General features: G+C 48.4%; 1 protein-coding gene across 2 annotated transcripts; it reads left to right on the top strand.

The window, feature by feature from the left end:
- Positions 1–10,333: 10,333 nt before the first annotated feature.
- Positions 10,334–12,838, top strand: SPSB2 (splA/ryanodine receptor domain and SOCS box containing 2). Of its 2 annotated transcripts, none has more exons than XM_002922228.4 (3): positions 10,334–10,492; positions 10,752–11,495; positions 12,435–12,838. In XM_002922228.4, exons 2-3 carry the CDS (start codon positions 10,832–10,834, stop codon positions 12,560–12,562), a joined length of 792 nt encoding a protein of 263 aa, XP_002922274.1. In that variant the 5' UTR covers positions 10,334–10,492; positions 10,752–10,831; the 3' UTR covers positions 12,563–12,838. The 2 variants fall into 2 exon arrangements, with proteins under 2 accessions (XP_002922274.1, XP_034502536.1); XM_034646645.1 differs by having other exon boundaries at positions 10,449–10,605.
- The last annotated feature ends 4 nt before the right edge of the window (positions 12,839–12,842 follow it).

The following is a 12,842-nucleotide window of genomic DNA, read 5'->3' as shown; positions in this document are numbered from 1 at the left end:
AGCCACTGGGTTTGGGGGACCTACGTGGTAACCAAATGCAATTCTTACCTGATTATAACCAATTATCTCAAAACTTGGTAGCTTAAAATGACATTCATTATCTCAGTTTCTGTGGCTCAGGAATCCAAGAGTGGCTTATTTGGGTTGCATCCAGCTGTCGGCCATGGCTACAGTTATCTGAAGGCTTGACTGAGGCTGGAAGATTTGCCTCCAAGAAGGCTCACTGATACGACTGTTGGCAAGATAGTTCCTCAGCATATGGGCTTTTCTATAGGGCCACCTGAGTGTCTTCACAATATGGCAGGTGGCTTCTCTCAGAGCAAGTGATCCAAGAGAGAAAGAGACCAAGATGGAAACCACTGTGTGTTTTATGACTTAGTCTCCAAAGTCACATGCCATCACTTCCGCTTTATTCTATTCTTCTTCTTCTTTTTTTAAGATTTTATTTATTTATTTGACAGAGATAGAGACAGCCAGCGAGAGAGGGAACACAAGCAGGGGGAGTGGGAGAGGAAGAAGCAGGCTCACAGCAGAGGAGCCTGATGTGGGGCTCGATCCCAGAACGCGGGGATCACGCCCTGAGCCAAAGGCAGACGCTTAACCGCTGTGCCACCCAGGCGCCCCGATTCTATTCTTCTTTTTTTTAAAGATTTATTTATTTATTTATTTGACAGAGAGAGACAGCCAGCGAGAGAGGGAACACAAGCAGGGGGAGTGGGAGAGGAAGAAGCAGGCTTCCAGCAGAGGAGCCTGATGCGGGGCTCCATTCCAGAACGCCAGGATCACGCCCTTTCTGGATCACGCCCTGAGCCTAAGGCAGACGCTTAACGACTGCGCCACCAAGGCGCCCCCACTTTATTCTATTCTTTAGGAGCTAGTTGTTAAATCTGGCCCACACTCAAATGGAGGGGAATTAGGTTTCACCTTTTGGATGGAGAAGTATCAAAGAATTTGTGGTCATATTTTAAAACCTTACACAGATACATTAATGTTTTGTCTTTTTTTACATGCTGAAAATCTTTTCCTAATCGTGTCCTTATACTTGGTTTATAGTGTCTCCTTACAGAAATTTGATATTTGTATGTAATCTTTACTGTCCACCTCTTCAATAAGGCTTCTGAATTGTGTGTCTGGTTTAGGAAGCCCTTTCTCATCCCCAAGGTTATGAAAATATTCTTGTATATTCTTCTGGTGTTTACAGTTTTTTAAGATTTTTGTTTATTATTTGAGAGAGAGAGAGATAGTGAGAGAGAGCAGGAGCAGGGCTGAGGAGAGGGAGAAACAGGCTCCCTGCTCAGCAGGGCAGTATTTACATTTTTTGAAGTCTTTAATCCATCTGTAATAATTTTTGTGTGGAGTGTGAGGTAGAGATCTAACATTTTGCCAAAAGGGCAGCCAATTTTCTCAGCATCATTTGTTGATTAATCCCATCTTTCCCTATATATATGTATATTATATATTATATATATGTTCTATAGATATATAATATATATAGTTTCTGAACTATATATATTTTCCATTACTATTTATATATGATATGATATATATATAGATGAGATATATATATATATATATCACTATTTCTGCCTCTAGTACCACAGTGTCATAATTATTGATTTTTCTCTATATGTCACATATCCTGCTAACTTATTAGTTCTAATAACACAATAAACAGCTTGTCTATTGAATAGAGAGAAGTGGAGGAATTCAATAAACTTTAGATGATAAGTTCTTAAAATAGAAAATATATAATATATATAATATATAATATATATTATATATATGGGCTATATGTAGTTTATCATACACCATATACACACACACACATATACATATATGTATCCATATGTTTCCCATTTTTCAGATTCAAATTATACTCTAGAGACTAAGTAACCCCTATAGTTGTGATGTGCTACTAAATGTTTAACAACAGGCACTCCAGGGAGAACAGTAAGCCCTCATTTTTAGCATTTGCTGATTTCTCTGGTGTAAATACTCCCACCATGGCTCATTTCAAGAGGTAAGTAACTTCAAGAGCATAGATAATAGTAAAATTGTTAGGGGCTGAATTTGCCCCCCCCCATCCATATTTTGAAGCTTTAACTCCCAGTACCTCAGAATGTGACTGTATTTGGAACCAGGCCCTTTAAAGTGATGATTAAGTTAAAAAGGAGGCCATTGGGGTGGGTCCAAATCCAGTCTGACTGGTGTCATTTTGGGAAGAGGAAATTTGGACACAGGAGTGCAGTGCACAGAGAAAAAGACTGTGTGAGGACACAATGAGAAGTCAGTCATCTGTAAGAAAGGCCTCAGAAGAAACCAAACCTACTTCCACCTTGCTCTTGGACTTCCTGCCTCTGGATTTGTGAGAAAATTAATTTCTGTTGTTAAATTACCCAGTGTTTTGTTATCCCAGTCCTCAGCAAGCTAATATAAAAATGTAGTAAAAATAATTAGAAAGTGATGACTTGCATTTTTTATTTTTAAAAATTATAATTTATTTAGGGGTGCCTGGCGGGCTCAGTCAGTAGAGTGGGAGAACTCTTGACCTTGGGGCTGTGGATTCGAGCCCTATGTTGGGTGTGGAGATCACTTAAAAAATAAAATCTTGGGGCGCCTGGGTGGTACAGTGGTTAAGCATCTGCCTTCGGCTCAGGGCGTGATCCCGGCGTTCTGGGATGGGGTCCCACATCAGGCTCCTCCGCTGGGAGCCTGCTTCTTCCTCTCTCACTCCCCCTGCTTGTGTTCCCTCTCTCGCTGGCTGTCTATCTCAAATAAATAAATAAAATCTTTTTAAAAAAAATAAAATAAATCTTTTTTTAAAGATTTTATTTATTTATTTGACAGAGAGAGAGACAGCCAGCGAGAGAGGGAACACAAGCAGGGGGAGTGGGAGAGGAAGAAGCAGGCTCATAGCAGAGAAGCCTGATGTGGGACTCGATCCCAGAACGCTGAGACCATGCCCTGAGCCGAAGGCAGACGCTCAACGTCTGGGCCCCCCAGGCGCCCCCTGAAGTCCAGTTCATCATCTCACCCTCAGTTAAACATGACTTCCTCAGAACGGCCTTTCTTCATCTGTAATCTAAATTAGGATTCCCTCTTACAGTTCCCTGCCTTTCTCTGATACCAGTAAACACAATTTGTCTTTATATAAGAATTTGTGGGTCCTTAGGTTTGCTCCCTTCTAGATGTCAAGGACTTCTATGTTGGCTTCTTCTAGCTCCAACAGACCTTGAATCTTACACTGCATGCTATCGCCTGGCACAGAGCATGCCATCCTAACAAAGGTGCTTAACAAACACTGGCTGAATGAACATTAAATGTGCTTTTAAAAAGTAATCAGGGACACTCTCCCCTCAGTTTGGATTTGCCCATATAGATAAAACATACTTCCCTCCTCACTTCACTTTGTGAATCACTGAGAAGGAAGGAGCCAAGGACAAGCCAGGGTGATACCCCATTAGAATTCACCAGATGTGTTAAGCCCTGAAGGATATAAAGGTGGACAGAAAAACCGGAAAACCTCGAGTCATTGGATTTATAATTAGCAAGGATAAACAAAAGCGTATTAGATTTGGCAAGCAAGACATTTGATGACTAATCTAGCTAAGGGCTGCGGAGCTAAAGGGGTTGGGGTTATAGTAGTTGTGTGCGCGCCTTTACACTGGTTTCTAACACAACCTGGGTTCCTACTTCCTGCCTCCCTCCTCCAAGGTTAACAAAAAGATTCTCTCCGGTAGAGGGTCCCTAGACCACTACCCTGGTAGTGGAAGGAAGACAGGGAAGCCAGGATAACTTTTAGAGGGACGGACGAAGGGGACCCTTTATATGTAATGACTCTGGAGATGTAAGCCTCGATTCAGAAACTGGCAGAAGCACTAGTCCCTTCCACTCCCCTCTGGAACACTGGACCAGAACCGCCCCTCCGCAGCCCGGTTAAGAGGCCCTCGCCTCCAAGGACCGACTTTCAGCTTCGGGCCTTCGCGTCCGCCCTGGGGCCTTTGTTCCGGCGCAGAACGTTCCAGACGCGCCGGAAGGCGATAGGCGGGGGCGGGAGCTGCAGCGCAGGGGTGGACCCTAGCGGGAGGGCTCCTGCCTCCGAGGTGGCGGGCGGGTGGGACCGGCTCCGAGCAGCCCCCGGCCACGTGCGGCCGCTGGGGGGCGCGCGAGCCCTCGCTCCGGCGGCCCGGGCCCCCGCCCCCTCCCGCGCGCCCGCTCACGTGATCGTCCACGTGACGTTAGCGGAGCCGGCAGTCATCGTCCCCGCCCGCCGCGGGTTCTGCCGCGGTTACTAGCCGAGCACCCGGGGCGGCAGCGAGGGGCGGGGCGTGTCGCCCTGGCTGACAGATTGTCTGCGGTCGCCATTTCGTCGCCGCCCTTGTGTTTTGCGAGTGGCTTCCCGTTTTTAAGTCCTGATGCTGCCGTTTACCCAGCTCTGTAGTCTTGGGCCGGCCGTTTAACCTTCCCAAGCCGCGGTTTACGAATCTGTAAAGATTGGGATATCTTGGTCGGGAGGCCTTAATGAGATACAGGGGGAGTTTCATCGTAGATGCACTTAACGTGAACTTGTTAAATGAGGCAGAAGGTTGCCAGCCACCGTTCCGTGCGCGTGTCAGATGAGAGACTAGACTATGTTCTTTTGGGCTCCAGTTCTGGGCCTCTCAGTGCCTTGTATTTTACGAAGCTGATTGAGATTCTAGTATTGTGTTTTTAAAACTAGGTTCTAGAGTTTTCAGATGCCTCTTTTGTAACACGACCCATGTGAAGGCAATTCACCCATTTTACCAAGGGGTGGTATGTATGTCCCCCTCCAACGTGGGCAAATAAATAGGACCTCAAGAAATCCACATGGGCAGTCACTTTTCAAAAAACTGGGGAAGCCGGGGCGTCAGTTTCTCCCATAACTGCTACAGTGACAGCAAAGTACCTGTGATAAACCTTTAATGAAGACTGAAAGAGCTCTGAACTTCTTCCTGAAAGAGAGGAACCAGGTTTGTGAGCCTAATAATGGCAGCACTTGGCAAAAAAAAAAAAAAGGCAAAAGAAAAACTCTTGGTTTCAAGTCAGAGTTCAAGCCTTCTGCCAGAGAAGACAGTTTCAGATGGAAGGATTTCAAAACCAGCCAAGGATGGTGTAACAAACACTTCAGCTTTTAAAATGTGCAAACCATTGGTGGGGCTGTATCTGTGGAGAACAGGGAGTTCTCCCAGAACCCACCCAGAGCTACTAAAAACAATTATTGGCCAAATGGCTATCATCTAGAATATGATGAGGCTGGTATCTTCTGGGGGGAAAAATGCCCAACTGCCTTGATGTTTCCAAACTAGAAACACAAGGCCCTGGATTACAAACAATTAATGACCCTGTGATCACTTCTCTCTCCCTCTTTCATGGTGGTAGTGTAGCCCTGTCTTTTATAAAGCCAGACATGTTCTATAGGGATACAAATGCCAGTACCCTAAAAAACAAAAACAAAAAATCTGCTTTTACTGCAGCAATTAAATGCAAAGTGCTGGGTGACTACAGCGCTTTCCACAATTGGGATTTACAGTTCTACATTCTAGAAGTCAGGTAGGACCTCATAGAGAAAGGCCTTGACTTTAGTGTGGATCACAGACCACAGTACCCTCTGAGGTACCACACTCTTTAGGAATGTGCTCCTGAAGACATCAAAGGCTACTCTCCCCAGCATCACCCCTGTCCTTCACCTTGCCCACCTAAGCTGGATTTGCTGTTTCAAAGCCACATACATGAGGCTGAGTGAGAGTCCTCCCTGACTCCCACAGCCATGAGTGCCGACCCTAATCTAAATGTGGCATTGAGTTGGAAGAGTTGGACATTATTCAGTATCTCCAGTTACATCACTTATAGTAAACAGTCATGGCAACAATCAAGCTTAAAACAGTCCATGCGTGTTGAGAAGAATGTATTTAGGATTTTAAGGGTTTTCTATCAGCAAAGAAGTGAAACGGATTGTTCAAGTGGCCTACCAAGTGGATCGTGTTGGCTTTGTGGAAGAAATTGAAGAACTTCTTGAGAGCCACAGAGAAACACGAATAAAAAGGATGAGGAACTGATAAAATCATCCCAGAAGACAAAGATATGAGAAACAGGAAGGGAAGACCAGATCACATCCTCATAAATATGTTAAAATTTCTGCAAAAATGCTGAAATACCTGATTTAATTCCTTTTTTTGTTTGTTTGTTTTTTTAAAGTAGGCTTCACACCCAGCATGGAGCTGGGGCTTGAACTCAACCCTGAGATCAAGACCTGAGCTGAAATAAAGAGTTGGATGCTTAACCGACTGAGCCACCCAGGCACCCCTGAGTGACTTAATTTCTGAATAAAATCTCTCTGTGGAGAGAAACCAGAAAATTAAATGTAGTTAACACTGTATTCTTATAACTCAGCAGTTCTGCCTGTAAGTATGCCCCCAACAAGACTGCGTGCCTAGGTCCACTTAAAGACTTGTATAATACTGTATGTACGTAGTAACTTTCTCTATAACAGCTAGCAACGGAAAAAGACTCAAATGGTCATCAATAGTAGAACAAATTGTGGTACATCCATACAACGGGATAACATAAAACGATGAAAATAATGAGCTACCATTTCATGCAACAAGATAGATAACTCACAGTCCTAATGCTGAGAAAAATAAGTCAGGCACAAAAGAATATACACTCTGTGGTCTTCTATGAAATTGAACAGGCAAAGCTAATCTATACTGACAGAGGTCAAATAGGAGTTCCCTTTAAGGACATAGTGTCAGGGAAAGGGCAAGGAGGAGCCTCTGGGATGCTAAAAACGTTCTGAATCCTTTTGGTGAGATCACACAGCATATGTAAAAATTCATTGAACAATTTAAGATGAATTTACTTTATAGTGGCTACATCTCAAATAAAAAGTAATAAGATAAAACTACTTGTAGCATTATGTAACATTTGAGCAAGTATCAACAAACGTTTGAGCAGCTCAAGATTCAGTGGTAACAATTGGTGAATACCATGTTTTAAACCACCAAGAGGCTGGGCAGGTGCACTGCTCAACCTTGAACTAGAGTTGGCCATGGCTGAGTCTTGCTGTTTGTCCCCTAAGCCTGCATGCACTCAGTTATCATACAGCTCCTGCACTAATATTCATCATAGGGCACTATCCACAGTCATGATGTCATTTTTTTGTCACACTGGCAAGAATATCCAGGTTGGGTGGATGACAAGTTTTAAGGTTCACATTTTTCTTTTTGGTATGTTTTCTTCTTTGTCTTCAATTAAAATTATGAAATTTTATTCATGCATTGTTGTAGGATACTGCCGCATATTATAATTTACACAAAAAATTAACATATGCTGTGTCTAATAGATAGGGTCAGTAAGGGATTTTCAAGGGTAATTTTGACTACAAGACATGGTTGTCACCTTCTCTCTCCCAAATCTCTGTCCTCCCAAAATGCGATGCTTGTCATGTAATGTCTGACATCCAGAAACTGCCAATTCAGCCCCTTCAGCCTAGACTCTCATCTCCCACAACCCACACGGGCTCTCCCACCAAAGTTGCCAATAACCAAAAAAATCTCATTAAGTAGTCAAACTTGAATTTTCTGCTCACTGTGTCCTCCTTAACCCTCTTCTCGCTCTACACACTCTCTCTGGGACCCCTCTCTGAGTCTCATAGTTCAGCTTCTGACTAAAGAATGTCACACCTCCCAAATTTATATCTCCAGCCCAGGCCTCTTACTACCCCTCCAGATCTGCAATTTTCATGTGTGTTCTGGATGGTTCCATCTGGTTGTTGCTCAGGCACCTCAAAAACATGTCCTAAAGTGAACTCATCATCCCTCCCCCGATCCCCTGCCCTGTTCCAATGGCTTGTCTTTCTGTCATCTCCATCGTCATTACCACCTTCCAACAATCTTCCAGGCTAAACCTCCTTTTCTCTTGCCTCAGCAACTAATCAGCCACCGTATCTTGCAGTTTCATAAGTGTTTCTTGAATTCTTTTCTTCCTTCTTTCTACTGCCTTATTTGAGGCTCTTGACACTTGTCACCTGGGCTGCTGTAACCAGACTCTTTACTTCTGGTCTTATTTCCCTTGAAACCTCCTTTATGTTGCTGTGCCAGGATGGTTTTTCCGTTTTTTGTTTGTCTTTAAGTAATCTCTGCCCCCAACATGGAGCTCGACCTCATGACCCCAGATTGAGTGTTGCATGCTCTACGGACTGAGCCAGCCAGGTACCCCAGTGTGGTTTTTCTTTTCCTTCCTTTCTTCCTTCTTTTCTTTTCTTTTTTTTTTTTATAATGATGACTTTTTAAAAAAATTGTTGTTTATTTATTTGTCAGAGAGAGAGCACTCACCAGCAGGGGGAGTGGCAGGCGGAGGGAGAAACAGGATTCCCGCTGAGTAAGAAGCCTGACGTGGGACTTGATTGGGACCCTGGGATCATGACCTGAGCTGAAGGCAGATGCTTACTCAGCTGAGCCACCCAGGTGTCCCCCCAGTGTGGTTTTGATAGAATGAGCATCTAACCATGTTTCCTTCGTATACGCCTTCCCGTTACTGGCCTGTCTACAGGAAAACATTTGCATTCCTTAACTTGGCCGACAAGGCCACTGTCATCTGGCACTGATTCCTCCAGGCCTGCCTCTCATACTTCCTTTCTAGCTGCAGGAACCCTGAAGTCTTCAAACTTTCCCAAACCCATCTCCTGCTTCTGGCTTTTTTCATGCTGACCCCTCCATCTGGAATGTCTTCTTCATGTAGCACCCTAACCCAACCCCTATCCTGCAGAACTACCTCGAAGGCCAATTCCTAGTCATTCCTTAAGATTCAGCCCAGTGTTACCTCCTGCAGGACACCTGCCTAGCTGCTTGATCCCTGGTTAGCAATCCCATCCTTTTGGCTCCCATAAGACTTTCTTTATCTCTCCATAATTTCATCTACTACCTGATAAACTGTTTTATAAATGTCTTCATAACCTCCTTGGGGATTCACTGTTGTATCTTCGGTGGTTAGAACACATGATTAAATTTGAACCCAAAACTGCTTTGAGTTCACATGTATATAACCTCACTGAACCCTCACCATAGCCTATGCAGTAGATAGCAACAGTACCTCCATTTCACAGAGGAAGAAACAGGCATTGGGGAAGTTAAGTAATTTGCTCGAGGTCGCATGCATGCTGGCCTTCAGGTATTCACACCCAGTTAGCCTGGCTCCATATTTGGCATCCTTCATCATTATATTACATTGCCTTTCTATAGAGTGGACACTTAGTAAATGTTAACAATAATAGTTATGCTTAGTGATTGTATGATAGGTACCAGACTCTGCGCTAAGTGCTTTACCTAGATTATTTCAACTCCACAACAATCCTATGAGGTAAGTACTATCATCATTCCCATTTTCCATAAGAGAAAACGGGTTTGGGGTGCCTAGATTGCTCGGTGGGTTGAGTGTCCGACTCTTGATTTTGGTTCAGGTCATCATCTCAGGGTCCTAGGATGGAGCTCCCAGTGCGGGTGTGTGTGTGTGTGTGTGTGTGTGTGTGTGTGTGTGTGTGCTCAGCAGGGAGTCCGCTTGAGATTCTCTCCCTCACCCTAAATAAATAACTCTTAAAAAAGAGAGAGGAAACAGGTTTAAAGAAGTTTGGCGAACCCTCCCCCAAGGTCATAGAGCTAATTAGTGACATAGCTTCACTCACAACCAAAGTCTTAACCTCTGAATGCCACCATATGAGACCAACAGCTCAGGAATGGACTGACATCCAAGATGAAGACTAGAATAGCATGGAGCCTTAGGACACCTATCCCCGAAAACAGAGTTCAGAACCTGAGGCATAGAACAGACCCACTTACAAGTGGGGCAGAAAGAGACCAGTCCAGAAACAGCGACCCAGAATCAGAGGGACATAGAAATAGATTTCAGCACAGTGAAAGCCCCTCCTTGACCCCATGCCCTTCTACTCTAGGAGCTCAGGAGTTGGTTGCCCAAGCAGCTCAAAGGTCTTGACGATGGAGAAACCACTTCCTGGGATCCCAAAGCGGTGACACTATCAAAGAGTTCATTCTGAGCCTCAGCAGCCTGGTGCAGGCTCCGTGGCTGCCAAGAAGGGTTAACCAGCCGTCAGGGCCCCCACGCGGGGGTGGGACCTCGGGGTTGAGACCACAGGTTAACCGTCCGGGAATGGGCTCTAGGAGGGCGGGTCCTCGGGGCGGGGCGTGCCTCCAAGGCAGAGATCGGACGGGGATGTTAACCGCCCGCGAGGAGCCCCCGTGGGGGCGTGGCCACGGGGAGGGGCGCGACCTAGAGCGGCGACGAGAGGGTTAACCGCCCCGGCGGGCCCCCCGTGGGGGCGGGGCCTGGGGGCGGGGCGAGGCCGGGGGAGGTGCTGGAGGCGGAAGCTGCCGGCAGTCTGCGCCCAGCGCGGCTCTGCTACCTACCGCTGAGTTCCTCCTGAGGGCCGGTGACCTCCGGGCCTGGGAAGCCAAGCGAGGTTCGGGGGCGGTGACGGGGCGCGGGTTGGGGAAAGGGGCCGGCCATGGAGAGGTCCAAAGGGGGCGAACTCGCGAGAGTCTCGGGAGACCAGGACAGATGGGCGAGGGCAAGGTGATGGGCCTAAGAGCTTTGGAGGAGCCAAGAGGGAGGGGAGGGGAGTGGTGGGCAAACATGCGTGAAAGGATGGGGCGCCTGGTTGAGGAGCCCCCGCCAGGATCCCGCACTTGAAACCCTCTTTTCTCCCAACTCCTTTCTAGGTCAGTCCTGAGCGGGAGATCAACTTTCAGAAGAGAGCCGCCCCAGCAAGACTCGGGGATTCCTTCAGCTCCTCACCTCCATGGGCCAGACGGCCCTGGCAGGGGGCAGCAGCAGCACCCCCACCCCACAGACCCTGTACCCTGACCTCTCTTGTCCCGAGGGCTTGGAGGAGCTGCTGTCCGCTCCCCGTCCTGATCTGGGAGCCCAACAGCGCCACGGCTGGAACCCCAAGGACTGCTCAGAGAACATCGAGGTCAAGGAAGGAGGGTTATGCTTTGAGCGGCGGCCCGTGGCCCAGAGCACTGATGGGGCCCGGGGTAAGAAGGGCTACTCGAGGGGCCTGCACGCCTGGGAGATCAGCTGGCCCCGGGAACAGAGGGGTACCCACGCCGTGGTGGGCGTGGCCACGGCCCTCGCCCCGCTGCAGGCTGACCACTATGCGGCGCTGCTGGGCAGCAACAGCGAGTCGTGGGGCTGGGACATTGGGCGGGGGAAGTTGTACCATCAGAGCAAGGGGCCCGGGGCCCCCCAGTACCCAGCCAGACCTCACGGTGAGCAGCTGGAGGTGCCGGAGAGGCTGCTGGTGGTTCTGGACATGGAGGAGGGAACTCTGGGCTACGCTATTGGGGGAACCTACCTGGGGCCAGCCTTCCGCGGACTGAAGGGCAGGACCCTGTATCCGGCAGTAAGCGCTGTCTGGGGCCAGTGCCAGGTCCGCATCAGCTACCTGGGCGGAAGGAGAGGTGAGCCCTGGGGCAGGTGTGGGGAGAGTGTTCTGTTGCTGGTGGCTGTGGTTTGGGATGGAACCTCGCTCGACGCCTTATAAGAGCAGAGGGAATGGGGCTTCATCTGACCTGCCTCCTGCTTCCGTTCTGTGCGGGGAAAGGCTAAAGGGCTTCACAGCTTTTACTTTATCTTCCCAGCAGCAGTAGAGATGAAAGTGAGGCTCCGGAAAGCCACTTGCTACTTAGTGGTGAGCCCTCAGAACAGAGGGAGGCACTGCAGGGATTAGGGCTTTACAGCAGATATCAGCTCCCGGAGCAAGAGGCGCATAGGGTTAAATGAGTACTGGGCTTGGTGTAGGAAGCACCGAGGGTGTGGACCAGATCCCGTGGGCTCTGACCTGTCTGTGCTACTTCCTTCCTTGGACCCTAGTAAGGGGCCTTTGAGGCCCTGGGCACCTGGAGGGAGAGCAGGGAAGGAGGCAGGGCCTTTGGGTGGGGCCTCCTCTAGAAAGGTTGGGGCTAGGGCTCGGGGCTGATGGAAATTCGCGGCACTCTGCAGTTGCAGTCTTCATCGGAGGGGCGGATACTTCTCCTCCCCTACCCCGTGGTGAGCTATTCTAGAGTGGAGGAGGGCCATCCTTCCTTTCACCTCATCAGCCCCAGCTCCAAGGCCCAATGGAATCAAAGCCCGGACTAGCTCCACCACGGTCCAGGCTTCCTTGGCCTGTTGCTTAGGGGGCAGGCGTTAGCTAGCGCTTCACCCCCAGGGGACTGGGGATGTGTGAATCTGTGATGCCTCCCACCCCAAGAGCAGGTGCAGAATTTCGGGATGCTTTGGATCTGCCTCTCAACCAAGACTCAGAGCAGGAAAGCAGAAGGGAACTTGGGCAGGACCGTAGTTTGTGGAGGTCTGGCTAGTGGCTGCACCCCTAACCTTCCCCTCCTTCTCTCTCCCAGCGGAGCCACACTCCCTTCTGCACCTGAGCCGCCTGCGTGTGCGCCACGCCCTGGGGGATACCCGGCTTGGCCAGGTATCTGCTCTCCCCTTGCCCCCTGCCATGAAGCGTTACCTGCTCTACCAGTGACTCCTGTGACACCACAGATTGCGCTGGGGCCTTAGGGCCACCCCTCCCCTGGGAGGTGGGGAGGAGGCACTGCTGGCCTAGACCAGCTGCTTAAAGCCAGTGAGGCTGGGGGGAGGCGAGGCTGGGCCCCTACCCCAACCCAAGCTCTGGGGATCCAACAGCCCCAGAGCTGCTCAGAGGGGTGGATGGGAGGGAGCTATTATTCGAGGCTATGGCAGCCTGGTACGCAAGACGTTTTTTCAAGTAAAAACAGTAAGAGATGTGCTATTGTAGAAACCTG

The sequence above is a fragment of the Ailuropoda melanoleuca genome, chromosome 16 (genome assembly GCF_002007445.2).
Source record: "Ailuropoda melanoleuca isolate Jingjing chromosome 16, ASM200744v2, whole genome shotgun sequence".
NCBI lineage: Eukaryota > Metazoa > Chordata > Mammalia > Carnivora > Ursidae > Ailuropoda > Ailuropoda melanoleuca.
The sequence above is the reverse complement of the archived record's forward strand: the minus strand, read 5'-3'. Positions and strand labels throughout refer to the sequence as shown.